General features: G+C 37.9%; 1 protein-coding gene across 7 annotated transcripts in view; it reads right to left on the bottom strand.

The window, feature by feature from the left end:
* Positions 1-3,895: 3,895 nt before the first annotated feature.
* LOC127496194 (E3 ubiquitin-protein ligase RNF14-like) overlaps positions 3,896-22,915 on the bottom strand; it is a 54,768-nt gene continuing 35,748 nt past the window's right edge. For 3 of the 7 annotated variants that reach the window (XM_051863911.1, XM_051863917.1, XM_051863918.1), the window contains exons 4-7: positions 12,371-12,874; positions 11,490-11,712; positions 8,110-8,282; positions 3,896-4,665 (exon numbers count right to left, since the gene is read on the bottom strand). In XM_051863911.1, coding sequence (XP_051719871.1) covers positions 4,528-4,665; positions 8,110-8,282; positions 11,490-11,712; positions 12,371-12,874 — 1,038 coding nt within the window. In that variant the 3' untranslated portion in view covers positions 3,896-4,527. Of the gene's footprint in view, positions 4,666-8,109; positions 8,283-11,489; positions 11,713-12,370; positions 12,875-13,046; positions 13,178-13,959; positions 14,121-17,189; positions 17,220-18,039; positions 22,723-22,915 lie in introns of those variants that run through there. The other 4 variants (XM_051863916.1, XM_051863915.1, XM_051863913.1 and 1 more) reach the window with 4 other exon arrangements.

Below are 22,915 nucleotides of genomic sequence, written 5' to 3'. Positions count from 1 at the left end.
AGGTGTTAAAATGTTAAAGAAAGGTGGTAATCATCTAAAATTTGAAAAGTGGCCAATTATTTAGGGTAGGTGACTCAGGGAAAATAATGTTTTAATCAGAGTGCATAATACATTCTAAACACCATGTTCTGAATGACACCTGAAAACTATTCAGTATATAAAAAATACATGTACTGCTATTATGTCAAAGAGCTATTAAAGACCCATTTATATGTAGTTCCTCTGAGCCAGATGGGTTATTGGTAGATTTGGGTTGCTCTGTGAATGACAGTGAGGACGGGTACACCACGACAGCTCAGTGCAGTGGTGTTAACGTACATGGACTGGTTGAGTAAGATGCAGCAACCTTCCCACATCAAGAGAAGGCCTATTCAGTGCCAGTGTCTGCAATTCTAGCCAAAGGAATTACAGCAGCAGGACAGGTTGTGGAGCTTTTTAATGTGCCTTTAACGAAAAGGAAAGTGCTCCGTATCTGTTTTGTGAGGCATTGTCTCATTACCAGACACTCTGTACCTTCCTCCAAAGCCAGACTCAACCCTACAAACACTGAGACTGGGCAGACATTTACTTAACATCAGTTCATATGCAAGCAACAAAATCTACACTTATTTTCCTGTTAGATTCTCCATCAGTCTTACAGAAATAAAATAATTTGGTGGTGATAACACTTTACAATTCCATAAATTTAGTTTCACTTTCATTGTTATTATTTTCTTATTTTGATCACTTTTATTACTTAGAGAAGAGTATAGTTATAACAGCAAAAAATGGGAGAACAGGGTCCAACAGGATCAGGAAACTACTTTGAGCCAGTTTGAAACTCACTTCAAACTTGTACAATGTTGTACAAAAGGTTCTCTATATAATTTATGTAATCTGTTAAAAGGCTATATTTGTCACAGTTCCCATCTGCTTTGGACTCCATTTCCCATAATCCTCCCTGGCCCACACCTGCACTCACTCCACCACTCAGCTATCACCCACACCTGCAAGTCATCCTCTCATCACCACAGATACTTAAGCACTCCACTCACTTCAGTTCACTGTCTGTTCTTGTTTTGCAAAAGGACTTTATTCCCGTGCATACCTGAAGGACCATTTGTGTTACTACTCCAATGATCTCCCACGTCTCCAGCGATCTCCAGCGTCATCCCTGTATCCTGTCTCCTGTCTCCTCCTGTGTTCCTGTGGCTTTGTTTGTGTGTGTCTTCCTTTCATCATCTCCACCGCACTAAGGACAGTATCAGTTTATTCATCTCACCACCCGAGGACTTTATCTGCTTATTCCCTCACCTGCTTCACTGTTTGTATATGATGTATGTCCAATAAACACCACCTACCTCCCGTCCATCTGTCCGTAACAATATTATATTTGATGATGACATTGTAAATATTTTGATCACCTTATTTTGATAAAATGGAACAGGTGTGTAGAACTAATTAACAATGAAGGAAACTAACTAGAGAAAACGGGCAGGCAACACAGTGAAAACAACCAAAAAAAGACTACATGACACATTCATTAAATTTTTACAAAGGTTTACGTGCATAGGATTTCACAAGCTAATTTTTGGCATTAAATTAATTGTTAATAATCGCTGATTGTTTATGTTTACTGGAAGTCTTGCCCACATTTTTTGCAAAGTACCATGAGACGTAGAAATACATAGAAACCCTATTGTGGATAGGCAACTGATATTTGCCTCTGATCAGTTAAAAGCTAATAAATAAATGCAGGGAAAATATGGATGTTATTTTCTGGCTTTGTGATTCATGTACATGAATTTGACAAAGTGCAATAGTTTCAAAGATTTGAGCTTTTCATTTTGGGAAAAATCTTGTTTCAGTTTGTATTCCCTGATGTAATATTCGAGGAAATATCTGAGGAAATTTACTGGTGTATTTCAGATAGATTTAAGAGAACTGGTTTATAAGAATACAATACTCTGTTTAGCGCAGGAAGATCTCACCTCTCTTTAACCAGTTTCAAACATACTGTATAAACAAGTATTCAGGTATGAAGTTGTATGTTTCCTTAAGGTACACTATGGAGGATTTCATGCATAATTTTTTATATAGAAATGAATGATTGGCTCAGTACTTAAAACAATTGGTGTATAATACCACTTTATTTCTTTACCTCGAGTCAATAAGCTGTATAAGAAGATTAAGATGTTGACAGAGACCCCATTATACCGTATTGTACCTTTAAGTTTGTCAAGACAAAATGCATGAAATTAAGAATAAAATTAAGAATACAAAATAGGATGAAGGCAAAGAGCCGAAACGTTTGTCATCTTATCTCCTGTGTATTATAATTAAAGTGCTTCAGAGTGCAAACCTTTCTTGTATTCTTAATTTGATGTATAGATTTCAGCACCTAATTAGCTGGGAGAGCGCGGTGAACGCTTTGATAAGACAAAATACATGAAAAAAGTATGTGCACATGTTCAGTTATAATTGTGCTACAGCAGGTTTTTGCATAATAAAAGTATAGTTTAGTTTAGTTTATTATTAAGCACATTTCTACTGCCTCAAGTGCAGCCCTAGGTGCTGTACAAAACAATCAAGAAAAATCAAACAAAGAGAATACATATATAACATCACCATCTCTGTCCAAACATACGAGGTGATGCATAATCGAATATTTGAAGGATTACATATATACGCCGCACATCACCTCTGTCTTTAAAAGTAAGCAGCACACAACACAGAGGCAAATTTATAGTATGAATAATGTGTATATATGCTGGGTACAATAAGTCAACCATTTAAGACAACTAATTTGATGATTAATTTGTTTACTGCTTTAACTAATTACTGCTTTCGAGAACTACATTTGCTGGCAAGGATAACGATTGAATGGTTACGAGTTACAAAATGTAACAAAGTCAATGATGAATCAATTTGATCAGAGCAGCTGAGAAAAAGGAAACAAGAAAAACATTCCAATGCAGACTGTAAGAAGAACAACAAAAAAGCACAGACTACATGCTAAATACCATTGAAAATCTTTGTTGGGATTTGAAGAAGACAGTGACAGCACAGAAACCATAGAATATCAGTGAAGTTCACTGGATGTTTTTGGACATGAGAAAGGACTAAGATTCCAGTAGAGTGGTACTAGAAACTTGTAAGCACTTATATGCAACGTTGGAGGTTATAGAGAGTAAAGGATTCTCTACAAAGTACAGACTTTTGGGGTTTGAATAATTTTGTATATGGATGTTTAAAGGGCACCTATAATGCAAAATTCACTTTTACATGGTGTTTGAACATAAATGTGTGTTGGCAGTATGTGTACACAACCACCCTATAATGAATAAAATCCACCCACTCATTTTTTTAATTACCATAAATAATAAGCAGTGTCTCAGAACAAGCCGTTTGCTGATTCTGGGCAAAGTGACGTCACTTTGCACAGGCCCTGTCCACGACTGCTGACGGACTCTGCCGTATTAGCAGCTGTCTTGTAAGCGATTGAGGTGGTTTGCTGTTGGATGTAAGAGTGAACATAACAGTCTCCATGTACTCCTGACATTAGAAGCGCTGAAGACGCAGTGGATTAGTTTTATTTTTAAAAGAATGCACCCCATATACCTAAATGCGTTTATGTATGGAGAATGAGCTCTTGAAGCTCCACCCTCTTAGCTAAAACTTCACATACACACTCTGGGGACATCAGAGACTTGTAAAAAGGGGCATAATAGGTGCCATTTAAAGCTACTTTGATTTTTTTTTTTCAGTAACCAACTTTACATTCTTAGAATCACTCAAATGTGTATTAAAACTTTATTTGATGGTTTGCTGATGCCTTGAAGTGTTTTTACAAAATCTTGTTCACAACACCAGAACGTCTTGTTTGTCAGAGGGGTTGAATAATTTCGATTGCAAATACAATACAATACAATGTTTATTTATATAGCACATTTAAAACAACCGAAGTCAACCAAAGTGCTGCACAGAGTATGCAAAACAGAAGAGTCAACAGGATTACAAACAATAAGACAATCTAAAGAACAAACACTGTAAAATGGATGAGGTGCATTAAAATATACGATCATTGCACAGCAAGTCAGGAGATGTTGAAATCTAGGGAGATGTCCATACTGCACAAATGTGTGACATGTGCACAGGAATAACCTGTTTTCTGTTTTAGTTTTCCAAAGATTTCTCTGTTCTTACACAATAAACCTTATGAAGTAGTTACTGGTATGTGCAAAAGATCTAAACAGTATAACGTTCATTTGAGGGCACGTGGATATATAACCTATACAGTGGCACTTGAAAATTATATTTAAAATCACATTGCATCATCAGTGTGTCAGTAGTTATAAAGATTAGCTATTTTTATGTATTTATTTTAATAGTTACAAACATTCACATGTTTAAGTCATTATTGTTCATTTTCTAATAAAGTTCAGCACTATTAAAAAAGTTTCAGTTCATATGAGTGATTTAAAAAAAAATATTTGTCATCAATCAGTTATCTGTCATATTTTTTAATTAACATGTCGGCAAAAGCCACTATTCATCAGTATAGCACGGAGAGCTAGAGTCTCTGTAGTGGCTGTAGGGTTCCCTTCTGTCGAGCACTGCAAGGCAGATCCAGCAGAAATACTGCTTACAGGAGGAGCAGGTCATTTTGTTGCAGCCCATTATTTTCTAAAAAAGAAAAAAAAAAGAAAGAAAGAAAAAAGAAAAAAATAGTGGTGAATCACTCCTCTAATACACGTTGGCCACAATTATTGGCACTCATATTTTTCAAAATTCATATGAGTAAAATAGATCTGTAATATATTCCCCTTTATATTTAAATTTTTTTAACACACCAGGGTGACTAGGATCATGAAATTATCCAGTCATGAGTTCCTATTTCACAAGAGTACAAATATGAGGTAAGACGAAGGCCAAATTCTCTTAATCATTCATCACAATGAGTAAAACCATAGAATATAGTTCTGGGTAGGGTTGCACCAGCCATTCGTAAGTTCTTTCCTAAATTAGAACGCAAAGTCCATACTAGTGGCTTAGTAACTACTAGCTAGTTTGTATCTAACTCTGTTCTTTATTCGATTGCACCATTTGTTCTTAAGACAGGCCGTAGCTAGTAGGTCGTAAGCTCTCTGTTAAGTAATGTGTAGTTGCATAATGTGACATTTACCCTCAATGATCCAATAACAGCCTTCAAATATGTCAAGTTGTGTTTAAATGCCGTGAATTTCAGTTTATACTTCATTTTAACTTCTTTTGCCTCACGTAACTAACAGTAAAAATAAGTTTCCATTAAATATGATACTACTTAAACGTGAATAATATAAGTGTTTTTATATGTAAATAACATTCAGAAATTGTAAAACAAAATTAAGGATCAATAAATAAATACTGATACAAAAAAAACATAAGACATGACATTTATTTATTACTAAAGAATTATATATTTTTTTTTTACATGCACAACACGGAGCAATGCACACAGCGACACGCTGTTCAGTACGGGTTTGTGTTGAAGAGCCGCTAACAAAGTAATCTATTCACATAATGTTCTCTGGGTTCTGTTTTCATTGTGTTTTTGGTTCAGTCCCTGTGACCTACTTTTCCCCAGTCTGTCTAATTAGTCATGCCATTCACCTATGCCCTGTTTATCACTTATCTCATTTAGATCCCTCATTTGTTCTAGTATATATACTCCTTGTGTCTTTCAGTTCCTTGTCCGTTCTCATCTTTGTTTTATGTGGTTGTGATCTCCTGTCTTTGGATTTGTTAAATAAATACTTACAACTTGGACTATTCCTGTTGTGCGCTTCATTCAACACAAATGTTCCCTGACAGAAGAACGGACCAAGACAGTTATATTATTTGCGACGTTTTTCCCTTTTTGTTTCTTGTGTTTTCCTTTAATGGACCTCCCCGCAGTTCAGTCACTCTGCCTGGAGCAGGGTGACCATCCGTTGGAAGCTCATACACAGGACTCTCTACATCTTGCATGCCAGACGCACTACCCAGACTGATTGCTCTGTGTATTTTACCAAGCCAGCCTGAGCGAGCGTTCGAAGGCATGTGTTCCAGCGGACAGTCCAAAGGAGGATTTTGCCCCCTTCATGGAGTGGGTACTGGTAAATAACAACTCGCCATTTACCATCGGCCCTGCTGAAGATGACAGCATTACCAGTTCCACAGTTCCACAGAAACCAGCCATCTACCACTGACTGCGACTGGTACGATGGAGTTTCCTTTGCCCACCGCAGACCGTGGAGACCGGCCTGCCATGATAGACGAGCCCGAATCAGAGAAGAGCTCGGAAGGAGTCATCACCCCAGAGCCTGGACCACTGCTAGACTCTGACCAGGTGCGTGAGCTGGCGACATCGTGCATCACTGACGGAGTGCTTGTGGTGCTCGAGGGCTGGGAGGAAAGCCCCGCCCACTACCCCAACCGCTGTGGATGAGATGTCAGCAGTCTCTGGCATATATTTAGAAGAACTGAAGGACATTTTTGTGGTGAATTTTTTGGACTTTTTTGGAGAGGTTGTTCTTAGTCCCCCTGTACCTCCAGCGCCCCCTGTATCTCCAGAGTTCCCTGGAACTCCAGCGTTCCCTGTGTCTCCAGAATTCCCGCCCAGCCTCTCTCTCCCACCTCCTCAATCAGCCAGTTTCTCAGCCCTGCCTCTGCTGCTGTCCTTCAGCCCCACATGCTGTGAGGACCTGCCCAGTGTCTTCAAACCACCAGCTCCATCCAACACAGAGGATCCCCTGTCTCTGCCTCTAGCCTCTGTGTCCATTGCTCCACCTCGGCCTGTTGACACATTGGCTCCACCCTGGCTCCTCCCCTCAGCTCCACCAGAAACCATTGGCCATACGGCTTCTCTGGACTCCCTCATCCCTCCGGCTCCGCCTTGGTCAGCCGTCGACCTGCCTGTGCCTACGGCTCCGTCTGGCTCTGCCTTTCCCCCCGGCTACGCCTCCGTCCTCTGTCCCACCGGCTCAGCCTCTGTCCTCTGGTTATCCAGCTCCACCACGGACACTTGTCGCCACTGCTCCACCTCGGTCTCCAGTGCCATCGGTCTCACGTGGGCTCATCGACCTGTCAGCTCCACCAGTGTCTCCATCTTCGGTGGCGGTATCTTTGTCGTCAGTCGTCCCCAGGGTGCATTCCATCAAGTCGTCCACACCATGACTCCTCTTCCATTCGACTCCGCCCTGGGGCCTCATCCTTGCTGCCCTCTGGATAAACATCTGGCTCCTCCTGCTCCTGGCTTCCCCTTGGCTCCTCCCACCATCCACTCCTCCTTTGACTAAGTTGTTTTTTTCTGGACTGTCTTTTCTGTTTTTCTTCTGTTCTTCGCCCTCCTCCAGAGCCCCCTCCCTTCCTCCCTTCCTCCTCAGTTGGTCTAGTTACGGTTTCAAGAAAAAATCCTCTTCTCTCATCCAAAAACAAACTCCAGCATATTCAGTTGTCAGACACCACTGCAACTGCAAATGGGAATGGGTTCTATTGTCAGATGAAACTAAAAAAAAGGAGCTTTTTGGCAGCAAACCCAAGTACCTTATGCCCGCAGTTACATATACTGCTGGATCTTTAATGTTCAGGGGCTATTTCCTGGACATCTTGTTCAGGTACATGGCATCATGGAATCTATCAAATACCAACAGATAAAAACTCAAAACCTGACTACCTCTGCTAGAAATCTTATAATGGGATCTTCAATCAGGACAATGATCCAAAACAAACATCAAAATCAACAAAAAAAATGGGTCACTAAGCACAAAATGAAGGTTCTGCCATGGCCTGATCTGAATCATATAGAAAACTGAAGAGGAGAGTATATCAACATGGACCTGGAAATTTGAAGGATCTGGAGAGATTGGTTTCTGATCTCTTATCAGGTGTTCTCCAAACTCATCAGGCATTATATCTTATATCATCTTGGCTGTCATCTTGGCCAAAGGCGGTTGCAAAATATTAAATAAAAGGGTATCAATATTGTTTTTCTCAGTCAACAAAAAAAGAAAATATGATTATTTTTGAAAACTTTTTCTAAGGATCACACCTTTAAGACCACACATTTATACAACCAAATTTTGCAGTCATGAGCTAGTAGTTTCTGACCTGTATGTTAGCACCACAGGAAGGGCACTGTTTGGAGTTATCCTTCAGCCAGTCTTCAGTTAAAGACTCATCAGTTGCTCTTTGAATTAGCTGCTTTTCATAACTCTTTTCAAGCTGTTCCTTCTCCTTTTCACTGGCAGCGAGGTACTCATCCCTCAACCTGCAAAGCTCATCTGTTAAATAAATACAGACCTATTATACTGAGCAAAGGAGAATAAGATTGTCTCATCATCATATATATATATATATATATATATATACAGGTGCTGGTCATATAATTAGAATATCATGAAAAAGTTCATTTTTTTATTGTAAATTATTTTTAAAAATGAAACTTTCATATATTCTAGATTCCCTACATGTAAAGTAAAACATTTCAAAAGTTTTTTTTTTTTTAATTTTGATGATTAGAGCGTACAGCTCATGAAAGTCCAAAATCCAGTATCTCAAAATATTAGAATATTTCCTAAGATCAATCAAAAAATGGATTTGCAAAACAGAAAAGTTCAAGTTCCTTAAAGTATGTTCATTTGTGCACTCAATACTTGGTCGGCAGCACATATTACAGCAATTGACTTGCTCCTAGCACAAATTACAGCATCAGTGAAGTGTGGCATGGAAGTGATCAGCCTGTGGCACTGCTGAGACACTATTGAGCCTTCAGATCATCTGTATATTGTTGGATCAACTGTTTCTCATCTTTCTCTTGAAAATATCCCATAGATTCAGGTCAGGCATGTTGGCTGGCCAATAAAGCACAGTAATATCATGGTCAGCAAACCACTTGGAAGTGGTTTTTGCACTGTGGGCAGGTGCTAAAGTCCTGCTGGAAAAGGAAATCAGCATCTCCATAAAGCTTGTCAGCAGATGGAAGCATAAAGTGCTCCAAAATCTCCTGGAAGATGGCTGCATTGACTTTGCACTTGATAAAACACAATGGACCAACACCAGCAGATGTCACGGCCCCCCCAAATCATTATTGACTTCAGAAACTTCACACTAGACTTCAAGCAGCTTGGATTCTGTGCCTCTCCAGTCTTCCTTCAGACTCTGGGACCCTGATTTCAACATGAAATGCAAAATTTACTTTTATCTGAAAAGAGGACTTTCGACCACTGTTCACTGTCCAGTTCTTTTTCTCCTTAGCCCAGGTAAGATGCTTCTGACGTTGTTTCTGTTTCAGAAGTGGCTTGGTAGTCCTTTTCCTGAAGATGTCTGAGTGTGGTGACTCCTGATGCTCTGACTCCGGCTTCATTCTACTCATTGTGAAGCTCTCCCAAGTATTTGAATCGGCTTTACTTGTCAGTATTCTCAAGCTTGCAGTCATCCCTGTTGCTTGTGCACCTTTGCCTACCCAATTTCTTCCTTCCAGTCAACTTTGCATTTAATATGCTTTGATATTTCACTCTGTAAATAGCCACCCCATTCAGTAATGACCTTCTGTGACTTACTCTCTTTGTGGAGGGTGTCAATGATTGTCTCCTGGACCATTGCCAAGTCAGCAGTCTTCCCCATTAGTGTGGTTTCAAAGAACAAGAGATACCCGGAATTTATACTGTAGGGATGGTCATTTAATGAAACTATTCTAATATTTTGAGATACTGGATTTTGGACTTTCATTAGCTGTACGCTCTAATCAACAAATTAAAAAAAAAAAAAACTTTTGAAATGTTTTACTTTACATGTAGGGAATCTAGAATATATGAAAGTTTCATTTTTTAAAATAATTTACAATAAAAAAATGAACTTTTCATGATATTCTAATTATATGACCAGCACCTGTATATATATATATATATATATATATATATATATACACATACATACATACATACAGTATATTGAACTGTTCAATAACAGCAAGATCACACTCATAATGATGTTGGAAATATTCATTCCAACATCATTATGAGTGTGATCTTGCTGTTATGCACAGATGCATTGAACAGATATTGTATAATATAATACTATAACATTTTAGAGTCTAATTACACAGTCCGCTAAATGAAAGGCAATTATGTACATCAAGTACATTGTGTCATACCTAGTGACAACACATTTCAGTAAGGATGCTTTGAAACCCTGTGTATTGTGAAAAGCAAGTAATCCCTGCAAACCCATCAGCTGACCACTGTTCAAGTGGAGTTTAAAACAGCACCCAGGGCAGCAAGGAACCTGGGGGTAGTGTTCAATGACCAACTGAGCTTTACCACCCGCATTTCAACAACACAGGTTGGTGCTTCACAATATCAGGTAAATCAGACCCTTCCTATAAGAGTATGCGGTGCAGCTCCTCCTTCAAGCTCTTGTTATTTCAAGACTGGACTACAGCAATGCTCTGCTAGCCAGCCTTCCAGCCAGCGTGACTAAGGACCAGATTTACTAACAAACACTCTTTTGAAAAAAAAAAAAAAACTATTATCAGGATTTACTAAATGCACACGGTGAAATATTAGCGATGAAAAGGCTTAGACGCAGTTATTTTTGCAGCTGACCTTATTGCATATGCATTTGTAGGAGTTTCCCTTTCAGACACGAAATTTATGGGAGGAGAGTATTTGAATAAATCATGCAAAGTGATTTACTAGGGTTTTGCGGTAGTCAATTTTTTGGTATTTTTGCCATTATTTAACACCAAAAAATCATGTCTTAACACATTTTGCACTTGACATGGCTGCAATAGATACAATGCTCTTGGTAGATTGCGTTGGTTATAATGGAAATGAGCTGCTGCATCTGTGTTCTTTAATTCGCGCATTGTCAGTAAATCACCCGCAAAACTTTCCACTCCCATCCTGCTTTTATGGGATTGGGGTCTCACACCACTTTGCTGTGTTTAGTAAATCTGGCCCTAAGCCTTTGCAGAGCCTCTCCACAACCTTAACCAAGGCACTTATAGACAGTGTTGGGGGTAACGCTTTACAAGTAACATGAGTTACATTTGGTGTGAATAGGCCTTTATTTTTTTTATTATTAAAAAACAAACAACCAAGCCCAGCCCAGGTGAGAAAAGTAACGCAAAAGTATGTAATGCATAGCTTTCTATAAAAAGTAACACAATTAGTTACTTTTTATGGAGTAACGCAATATTGTAATGCACTACTTTTAAAAGTAACTTTCCACAACACTGGTTATAGAGGAATTATAGACAAATTCCTCTTCTTTCTTTCTGCATTTCACATCTGTTTTAGCTTGTTGCCTAATCTAACATTGTAATAAACCTAACGTTGTTTACTATGAATACTGTTGGCTCTGTGACAAATTGCTTACTCTATTGTTGCTTTGAATAACAGTGTCTGCTAAATGCACAAAATACAAATGAAACTGACTTGACCTAACTGTACTTGTGTGTATGAAAGGACACTCCACTGTGATCTTACATTCTTTGCAGTTAGAGAGACCATGGTATGTTCGCTTGCAGAGGGTGCAGAAGACGAACTGGCATGAGGGGCAGATTCCCATGCTGGTGTCAGGCTCGATGATCACAGCCATGCAGCAACTCATGCGTGGACAATAAACAACATCTGCCATTAGGTCCAGACTCAACTGCAGAAGGAGGCGGTCATAGCGGGCAAATTCATCTTCGCCCACGAGAAGTTTCACCTACAGTATAATAGCAATACAGTGGCAATAGTTTGTCTTAAAGGGTTAGTTCACTCAAAAATGAAATTACCCTCATGTCGTTCCAAACCTGTAAGACCTTCATTCATCTTCGAAACACAAATTAAGATATTTTTGATGAAATTAAAATGACTTGTCCATAGACAGCAATATAATCAACAATTTCAAGGTCCAGAAAGGTAGTAAAGACATCGTTAAAACAGTTGACATGACTGCAGTGGTTCAACCTTAATTTTATGAAGCGACAAGAATACATTTTGTGCACAAAAACTAAACAAAAATAATATCCAAAAAAAAATATATATATATTCTCGTTACTTCATAAAACTAAGTTTGAACCACTGTAGTCCCGTCGCCTGTTTTAACAATGTCTTTAGTACCTTTCTGTACTTTGAAAGTGTTGATTATATTGCAGTCTATAGACGAGTCATATATACTTCTTAGATTTCATCAAAAATATCTTAATTTGTGTTCTGAAGATAAATGAAGATCTTACAGGTGTGGAATGACATGAGGGTGAGTAATTAATGACAGAATTTTCATTTTTGTGTGAACTAACCCTTTAAACTATTGTTCAAACAGCTGAAGTTCTTAATAGTCAAAACCTATTCATAGTTCATAAACACGCAAGAAAAAGTACCTGTGCAGGAGAGGCCATGGACATACACTCAGGCTCAGGGCAGGTAAGGCACTGGACTTTGCCATCTCTAATTTGGATCTGAAAGTATTCCTTCACACAGGCCTTGCAGTAGACATGCTGACACTCTTTGAAGAGCAAAGAGTTGGAACCAAGATTCTCAGAGAAGCAGATTCCACAGCAAAAAACCTTGCCATCAAACACCTTCTGCTTCTGAGCTTCATTAAAATCCAGCAGCTGGGTTAGTATATCTGTGTGAGGGTCAACTTCTTGAACTGCTCGTTGGTCCAACTCTTGCACTTTACTCTTTTCTACAGCGGTGTCTACTGCTTGGTTCTGACCAGATTCATATTGAGGCTGCCCATCAATGGTTTGGATCTCGAGTGGACACTGGATGTTCAGAAATTCTAGAGTTTCTTCCTTTAGAAACTGGATCCAAGTAAAAAGAATCACATTGCCCCTGTTCTCTTCCCAAAGTTCGTCCAGTCTCTTGCAAAGTGCAGTGATCTTTTAGACATTAAATAACTTGTTAATTGGGCATTTTTATCTTAATGGTTATGCCTTTATCATTATACCAATATTATGTCCAATATAAAATACCAAATAATTCTATAAATAAAAATACAAAATCATTAAATGTTATCATTTAATTAGCTCAGATCAATGCTAAAATGCAAACCTGGAATCTTGAAAGCCATTTGGAGCTTAGAGTAAAGACTGGAGCCGATGATGAAGGGTAGTCTGTAGGTAGTTCAAAACTCAGAACCACGGGGGGTAGAAAGGATATACCACACTCTATGCATGCCTCCCCTATGAAAAATATGCACAAAACAAGCTCATAAAGACTATGAGGAACACATGCAATATCACCAAAGTTAATTGAATTAAAAATTGTGTTATATATGACTTTCTTGCAATTGCGATTAAAATCCCTTATGTTGTGTTTAGGTCATTTTGATTTCTTTTTCCCAAAAATCTTAGTTAACGTTATTGCATTGGACTAAAACTTACTGACTTTGCTCACACAGGGTATAACTACTTCCTAATTTTTTTTGTTGGATAATTTTTGTATTTTTTGGGGGATTTTTTCTCAACTTAGTTACACTTGTGGTTTTGCCGGTCAAAAAATGACCGGCCTACAAAAAATAGCTTATAAATCTTGTTACGCTACATTATCAACAAAATATTGAATTTAATCTTTTTATCAACTTGTTTTATTTCAAATAGGCCAGGTTTTGTATTTCTTTTGGGAACTGATTGATCTTAGGCCTCATTGATCTGAGCTTATGCACCTCAGTTTTTGAGTGAAAAAATTTGTAAACTTGCAGTTGCAAGAAAAAAATCATACCACTTTTAAATTGTGGTAGTTTGAACGCAAATAAGAAAAAAAGGTGACTTTGTTTGGAGAAAAAAAGGCATAAATGTTGAGTATGAGAGCTGCTGTATAAACTTGTTTTTGATGTTTTTCTTTTGGCCTTGGTATCATGTTTATCATGATGGTTTATAGTAGCCTATAATAGTTCAAAGTACAATATTTTTTTTTTTAAATCACAGTGTTGTTTTTTTTTACAAAATCTTGTATAAAATCTTACCCTTGACTAGCAGTCTGAAGTTAGGAGGAAGCTCAAGGCACATATGTATCTTGCCCCTCTGCCTTGATTCTGTCCTGTTAAACTCCTCTTCATCATATATGCTCGCTAGAGCCAGCAGTTCATCTGATTGTGCTTCCTGGTTGGCTGACATTTGAACATTCCTGAGATCAATATAAAAACAAGTATTGTAAAACTCCAAGAATACTGGTAACCAAAGAGTTGATGAGCCCTATTGATTTTTTTTCCCATACTGGAAGTCAATGGGGCCCATCAACTGTTTGGTTCCCATATTCTTCAAAAAATCTTCTTTTTTGTCCAGCAGAAGAAAGAAATTCATACAGGTTTGGAACAACTTGAGGGTGAGTAAATGATGACAGAATTTTCATTTTTGGGTGAACTATCCCTTAACTGCCAAACTGATGCATGGACAGGGACTGCATGTAGAACATTAAGTAGTTTTAGAGTCAACATAAAACAGTGATCGCATTTAACTTCTGTAAAGTGATGTATTCGCAAGCGAAACAGGATATTCAATGAGAAAACATTAAGCGGAACTTTATCCATGATTGGAAATGGACTGGATGAAAAGTGGTCTCTGACTGCCCCTAATAGACTCTGGCCACCCCTTCTGGCCCCCCCATCCGGCAAACACATGTTGATTGTTTGAAGCAGGGGTGCCCGAACCTGTTCCTGGAGATCTACCTACCTTCAGTTCAGATCCCAGTCCTAGTTCAGATCCAACCCTGATCAAACACGTCTGTCTGTAATTATCAAGTGCTCGTGAAAATCTTATTTAGCTGGCTCAGTTGTGTTTGATCAGAGTTGGAGCTGAGCTTTGCAGGAAGGTAGATCTGCAGGAACAGGATTGGGCACCCCTGGTTTAAAGGAATAGTTCACACAAAAATGAAAATTTCCTGATTATTTACTCTTTCCAAGGCCATTGAATAAAGACCCTTATTGATTTGTTAGGGCCCTGTGGAGCCCTTTGAAGCTGCCTAAATATGGATTTTGGACCATCAAAAATGGTCTATGTTGGGCACCATTCACTTGCATTATATCAGGGGTGTCCAAATTCGGTCCTGGAGGGTCACTGTCCTGCAGAGTTTAAGGTTTTGATTCTGGCTTTCAGGACTGCCACTGGAATAGTACCCATCCCCCATAACTCCTAATTGAGAGCCATATGTGCAGACATGAGACTGGTTTTTACATTACTTGAATGTAGTTCCATACAATGCTATATCAATCCATTCAGTAAAGTGAAAGTCTGCATCAGTTCAGCAAATTCGTCAGATTGTGAACATTTATGTTATGAAACAAAGGTGGGCCAAATACTAAATTACATATAAATAAATCACCATCAAATTAGTGAAAGTATAAATCCTTTCATTTAAACGTGCTCGTGTAAATAACCTTTAAATAAATCTACATTCCAGAAAAGGAAGCGATTCCAAAAGAACGACCAATAAAAGAAAAATATATAAGCAAACAACAACAAAAAAAAAAATATGTAGTGTTTGTGTCGCTCCTTGTTGGCAAAGGTTATTTACACAGACGTAATGCCGCTTTAGCTGTCTGTTTTAACGCAGTGGGTAATATTTTCAGATGGTCCCTTAATATCATGCGCTTCCGCATCTCGTATATACCGGAATCTTGAGATGATAACACGTGACCTTATATTCGGAGCTGTTCACGTCCTTTGACTGGGAATTATGCATTTCTATAGGCGCATTCATGCCATATCGTAATTCCTGTAACTACGAGATTCTGGCTTGTAAAAAGTGTTCAGGTCCTCGTAGAGCTCGTAATTACAGCTTGTAAGCTGGGAGTTTTCTGAAAGCGCCCACATGTATCACGTGGCCGCCCACCACCTGACCGCTGTTGATTCATTTAGGCGTTGATAGTGGTGCCATAGAAACGCATAATTCCCAGTCAAAGGTCGTGAACAGCTCCGAATCAGAGATTGTATATTATAGGGAGATGAGAGGGTCTGTATCTCTTACCATTGGAGAAAGCATAACGGCTAACTTAATCACGTGCGGCACCTCTCAGCCTATTGTGTAATGGCAGTGACATCAGTCGCAACATTCCCTAGTCTGCCTTCTCTTAAAAAAATAAATTTTTATCAAGCTAAAATCTACATATAGTTCCCCACTAAAGTAGTTTAGTGTAAAACATGCTGAAGGTTAGCAAACAGGCTGTCGATTAATTAAATAATTAGCTATTTCCCCACAAAAGCTGTTTAATCAGCATAGTGAAGCCTCTCATCCATTGACATCTAATCAAAAAACAGCCTCTGGTCTCCTTCCTTGCGTACCTCCAGAGGCAGAGCGTTAGCATTAGCCGTTACGCTTTTTTGGCTAAAGGTTGCAGGCTTGCCTTCCAGTGGCTTTGTCCGAATATAATGTCACGTGTTGTCATCTCAAGATTCCGGTAAATACGAGGTGGCGTGAACGCAGCCAAAGAATATACACTAACAAGAAACGACACTCAATAGAACGTTCCATCGCAACACCGGCGCCCAGCAGCGGCCCTGCGTTTCCGCCATTTTGGGGTGAAAGCGAGTCGGCAGTCCACTAGTTTCTATGGTAATATCAGCTGCTTTGTTAAAAAAAAAAAAAAAAAAAAAAAAAAAAAAACGTACATTAAAGCTGAAATCCAACCTGAATGATGACACAGAATAAAATACTATCACTAGTGATCATCAAATCCTTTTAACAGTTTATTTTACACACTTTGTGTTTAAGTCTTCCACTTTTTTCACAAAACCTTTGCTCTCTAGAAACCCAGTCAGTTTGGGTTAAAATTCTTTGAAGTTCAAGTATTAGCATTATAAACACTGAATTAATACCAACATATGAAATTAAATTAAGGACATGCATCAGAAATATTGGGAATGTTGGACAATAAATACATGAATATAACAGCTTGTTTTTGCAGTGTTGTCGTCCGTTAAAGCAAAAGTGTCCAAAAGTGGGAATCATGCATAACGGACACAGCAATGCATCATGTATTATAATATCATTATGTTTGTAGCATGATCCATTAAAACATACAATATATATTTCAATTCAGACCTAGATATTATTATTACTATTACTCCACTAGGTCTGAAATATATTGTTAGCTGCAAACATGATGATCTTAAATTTATTAATTATTAATTTACTATTAATAAATGTGTAAAGTTGCATAAAATGGAAATACTCAATAAAGTAGGCTAACTATATTACCTCAGATGGTTGAATGGTTAGATTCCACAACTGGTAAAATAAAACATATATAAGACAATACAACATTTACTGTAGGAGCCATACAATTTACTGGTGGCTTAATTTAAAAAACTGTTCTATTGCGCTTCTGATTTGGCAGTGAAATTCGCCGATTTTGGGTGCGTAAGATGTGAAGGATTCTATGATTCTAGGATGGTGATTCTATAATAACACTTGGCTGTGAGTAATTTTTTTTATTGTATAAATTGTTATTATAAATACTGTTGTTATTAATATTATTTAACAATTGTATTGAGATGGAAATCAATTCGAGAGCAGATCCTCATGCTTTTCTACATCTGGTTAAATATACCAAAACATCAATTAAGAAAATTAACCATGGTTTTAATATAGTAAAGGTGTAGGAACCATGTTTTTTTTATTCCCATTTGAATGATTCCCATTTGTACAGTTTTACTACAAGTACCATCTATGGTTAGTGTAACAAAATTTGTTAATTTGTGGTTACCGTGGTCTAACTATAATAACCTTTCTTCTTCTTCTTCTTGAAGTAACCATGCTTATTTTTTTTTTTTTTTTTTTTTTTTTATTTATTTTATTTTAATTTATTTTTTTTTGTAAAGGATTTTTCCCAAAACAATGTATACTATACTTGCCTAAACAATAGCACATTGTAACGTGCAAACTCAACTATGTAAAACAAATTAAATTATAAAAGGGTAATAACTACACGTAATTAGCCTACGTCAACAACTGATTTAACGCTGGGCTGATTGGTCAATTAACCCTTTATTATTCTGAATGATCGGTCAAGAAAATTAAAAGGTTCTAAAGTGCTTAGTATTCTTACCTTCTTATGCTTCTTAGTTTATGGCAATTGGCAAAACCTCGTGGTGTTCCGTCACTACTGGGTGTGATTCCCTGGATGTCGTAGGCAGAGCCTTTCTGCTTGGTCTTAAAGCCTTCGTTTTACGCGAACGTCTACAATTATTTCTCTCTGACCGTCTGTGATTAAGCAAAACAGTAAGAATAGGCCTATTATTCAGAATCAGAATTTTATTTAATCATTTATTTTATTTTATTTTCTAGTGAACCTGAAAAGATCTCAATGGAAAGATTTCAGAATTGTCTGACTCAGATATGCTGTAATCTATCCCAGGTCTCTGTAATCAATCTCTGCGTGTCATTTCTGGTTTCATGGCTGACGTTCCTCCTGCAAGAAACATTTTATGATCCTGAGCTGTTTGTTGATGCTATCAGTGGAAAATGCACAACACTTGAAATAATGATGATACTTCACTGAATAATTTTAGTTGCATTTCTCTCGATGCTCAATCTGACCACCACAAATTCAACGTGTTATTATAATAAAGCAAACAATGCAATAGAAAATGATTGCTTCACAACATCATCCTGCTGCAAAATTTAAAAACTTACTTTTGAAAATAAAACAGCACACATCATAATATTAAACAGCAACAGAAAATTTACCTTCATTACATTTTTACACAGAACTGTGTGCACACTGATGTTTCAAAAAGCTTAATTTTTGTATTTGATGCTAAATTGTTCATAGTCGCTGATTGTTTATGTCTACTGGAAGTCTACTGGATGCAACCTGGGATGTAGAAATGTTGTGAATAGGTAACATTTATCTGCCTCTGATCTGTTAAAAGCTGATAAATAAATGCAGGGAAAAACATGAATGTTATTTACTGGTTCTATGGTTAATGTGTGAATTCACAAAATGCAAAGATAAAGTGAATTCAAATGTGGCAAAAAATCTTGCGCTTCAGTGTCCATTCCCTGATGTAATCTAGAGCAAAATAATAACTGTATTTTAAACCATATCACAGCAACCAGCATCTTCAGCATACAAATGTGAAATTTACTGTGTATTTCAGCTAGATTAAAGATTTATAAAGGTTTACAGGAATACAGTACTCTGTTTAGAGTGGGAAGATCATAGTACACTACGGAAAATAATTGTAAAAAAATCAGTGTTCAATACCACTTTATTTTTTTAACTCGAGTCAATATGATAAGCTGTATAAGAAGATAAAGATGTTGATAGAGACCCCGTTATTCCGTATTGTACCTTTAAGTTTGTCAAGACAAAATGCAGTTCTAAAAACACTAAGCATGTGGACATGCCCAGTTATAATTGTCCTTTAGCAGGTTTTTGCGTAGTCAAAATACAGTCACTATCTTTCTGTCCAAGTATTCATGAGACGATGCATATTCGAATAGTTGAAGGATTACATACACGCCACACATCACCTCTGTCTTACAGACAGTGAGCACACAACACAGAGGCCATTTTTAGTCTGATTAATGTGTTTACTATGCTGTAGGTATTTGCTGGGTGAAGCCAACCTATGATCGCAGTATGTAGGTTTGTTAGTCTACCTTCACAAAGAAAAAAAAATTTTTTTCATTTGATTTCATTTGGACTAAAGAATTTACATTACATTTTAAAAAGAACCAACCACACTGAAACAGTCCTTAACCTATATTCCATTTCACATACTATTTACCCTAAATAGTATCCAAGATAGAATTATCCATCCACTCATTTTCCACACCACTTTACAGTGATAACTGGTATATAATTTTGGCTGCACAACAGATCTTAAAGAAAATGGTGTCATTATCCATCTTAAGTAAATTCAGTATTGATTCATTCCAATGCAAGAAGTTATTAATTTAGTTAATTTATCTATATCAGCACTGGAGTAAACAGTGATGTCATCATCCAGCTCAGTTCAGTTCGCATACAATGGTGTCAATGCAGGCAGATCAAAACACTGTTGAATATAAGCTAACTAAGCAAGCCAAAAGGCGACAGCGGCAAGGAACCCAAACTCCAACAGGTGACGTCAGGAGTCAAACGGGTGTTAAACTGGAGAAAAAAACCTTGGGAGAAACCAGGCTCAGTCGGGGGGCCAGTTCTCCTCTGGCCAACAGCGAACAGTGCTTTATGATAGCTGCCTGAATCATAATAAGTCTGATGGGATCGCAACAGTCAAAGTATGTATTCCAGTTCCATCCAGTTAAGGATCGTATTCATCATGCCGGTATGGACGGTTTGTTGAGGAACTGTGCCACTGGCTTTCGTGTCGATGAGGCCTTCACAGTGCAGGTCCTCGATCTCACCTGGATATGGCCCGGATCTGGCCGACTACGGTAAACCTCGGGATAAACAGAGAGACTAATATTAGCGTAGATGCCATTGTTCTTCTGATGTAACAAGTACATCTGGTGTGATAGGAAGTGTTCCCGGTTCCAGCTGACCTAATTTATGCAGCCTAACAATCCTTTAACGGATTTGAAAACATCAATTTATAATGTGTTATGTGTATACCAGGTTAAAGAGATGTGTTTTTAGTCTAGATTTAAACTGACAGAGTGTGTCTGCTTCCCGAACAATGCTAGGAAGATTGAGTTTAGGTGCCAAATAAGAGAAGGATCTACCACCTGCGGTTGATTTTGATATTCTAGGTATTATCAACTGGCCTGAATTCTGAGATCACAATAGACGTGAAGGACTATAATGCATTAAGAGCTCGCTCAGGTACTGGGGAGCTAAACCATTTAGTGCTTTGTAAGTAATTAGCAAGATTTTAACATCTATGCGATGTTTAACAGGAAGCCAATGCAGTGTTGACAGAACTGGGCTAATATGGTCATACTTCCTGGTTCTAGTAAGAACTCTAACTGCTGCATTTTGTATGAGCTGTAGTTTATTGATCAAGCAAGCAGGGCAACCACCCAGTAGAGCGTTACAGTAATCTAGCCTTGAGGTCATGAACGCATGAACTAACTGATCTGCATTTGTCATTGAGAGCATATGTCGTAGTTTAGATATATTTTTAAGATAAAAGAATGCGGTTTTACAGATGCTAGAAACATGGCTTTCAAATGAAAGATTGGTATCAAAGAGCACACCCAGGTTCCTAACTGACGACGAAGACTTAACAGAGCAACCATCAAGTGTTAGACAGTATTCTAGGTTATTACGTGAAGAAGTTTTTGGTCCAAAAATTAGAATCTCTGTTTTTTCTGAATTTAGTAGTATGAAATTACTGGTCATCCAATTTTTTATATCAGCTATGCATTCTGTTAATTTTGTGAATTGATAAGTTTCGTCAGGGCACGAAGAAATATAGAGCTGAGTATCATCAGCGTAACAGTGAAAACTAACGCCATGCTTCCTAATGATATCTCCCAAGGGTAGCATGTACGGAGTGAAAAGCAACAGTCCTAGTACTGAGCCTTGCGGTACTCCATATTGAACTTGTGATCGATATGACATCTCTTCGTTTACTACTACAAACTGATAACGGTCAGATAAGTATGATTTGAACCATGACAGTGCAATTCCACTAATGCCAACATAATTTTCGAGTCTATTTAAAAGAATGTTGTGATCGATAGTGTCAAATGCAGCACTAAGATCCAGTAACACTAATAGAGAGATACAACCACGATCTGATGATAAAAGCAAGTCATTAGTAACTCTAACGAGAGCAGTCTCAGTACTATGGTACAGGTCGTGGGGAGCTGGAGCCTAACCCAGCAGCGTCTCGGACCACAGGCAGGGAAACACCTTGAATGGATGGCCAGTTCATCACAGGATTCACACACAGACACATTCATACCTACAGGCAATTTAGTGTCTCCAATTCACCTGACCTACATGTCTTTGGATTGCGGAGGAAACCCACGCAGACACGGGGAGAACATGCAAAGTCCACACAGAAAGGCCTCCTGGCTGAGTCGGGACTTGACCCAACCCTAGGAACTTCTTGCTGTGAGGCGACAGGGCTACCCACTGAACCACCTTGCTGCCCCAAGATTAGAATTAGTGTGTCTAAAATCATAGCATGCCAAAATGAGTATCCCAAAGGTTTGGATAATAAATGGATGGATAATTATCATCTTGGATATAGTATGTGACTTTATGATGTTTGGTTGCATGCAAAAATCAATTTCAGTTGGAATAAAGCAATAATTTATCTTTTTTCAATATGTAACGTAAATTCTTTAGTCCAACTGAAATCGTATTGCTTTTTTATTTCTTTGTGAAGGTGGACTTTGCCATTAGTCAAATGTGTAATTATGCAAAACCATGCATGAGCAAAGTTCTCTGCTTGAAAGACCCATGACCGTGCTGCTACTTTTCTCTCCAATATGGTAGAAAAAATCGTTAAGTAGTGTAAATAAAATGAAATGTGGAGTGTGTATATGGAGATGTTGTAAAACAGCCCTCTAGAGGTAAAATAAAACCAGTCACAGAATCTGCATGGATTTGCATGGACACATGCCTTATTTTTTGTACATGAAGAAGTGGATTAGTTATCAATTTTAGTATCAACAGTAGTCACTGTATGTCAGCATGTAACAGGCCATTGCACGGATTGCTCTTTCTGAAGTGGCTGTAGGGGTCCGTTCTGTTGAGAACTGCAAGGCAGATCCAGCAGAAATGCTGCTGACAATAAAAGCAGGTCATCTTGTTGCAGCCAATTATTTTCTGAAAGAAAGAAAGAAAGAAAGAAAGAAATTATGAGTAAGAAACTACAACCCGATTTCCAGAAAAGTTGGGACATTTTGTAAAATGCATTCAAATCAAGAATCTGTAATTTGTTAATTCTCTTTAACCCCTTTTTAACTGACAAAAGTACAAAGAAAAGATTTCCAATGTTTTCACTGGCTAACTTAATTGT

This window comes from Ctenopharyngodon idella, chromosome 15 (assembly GCF_019924925.1).
Source record: "Ctenopharyngodon idella isolate HZGC_01 chromosome 15, HZGC01, whole genome shotgun sequence".
Taxonomy (NCBI): domain Eukaryota; kingdom Metazoa; phylum Chordata; class Actinopteri; order Cypriniformes; family Xenocyprididae; genus Ctenopharyngodon; species Ctenopharyngodon idella.
Note: the sequence above shows the minus strand (reverse complement) of the source record. Positions and strands in the feature narration are given on the sequence as shown.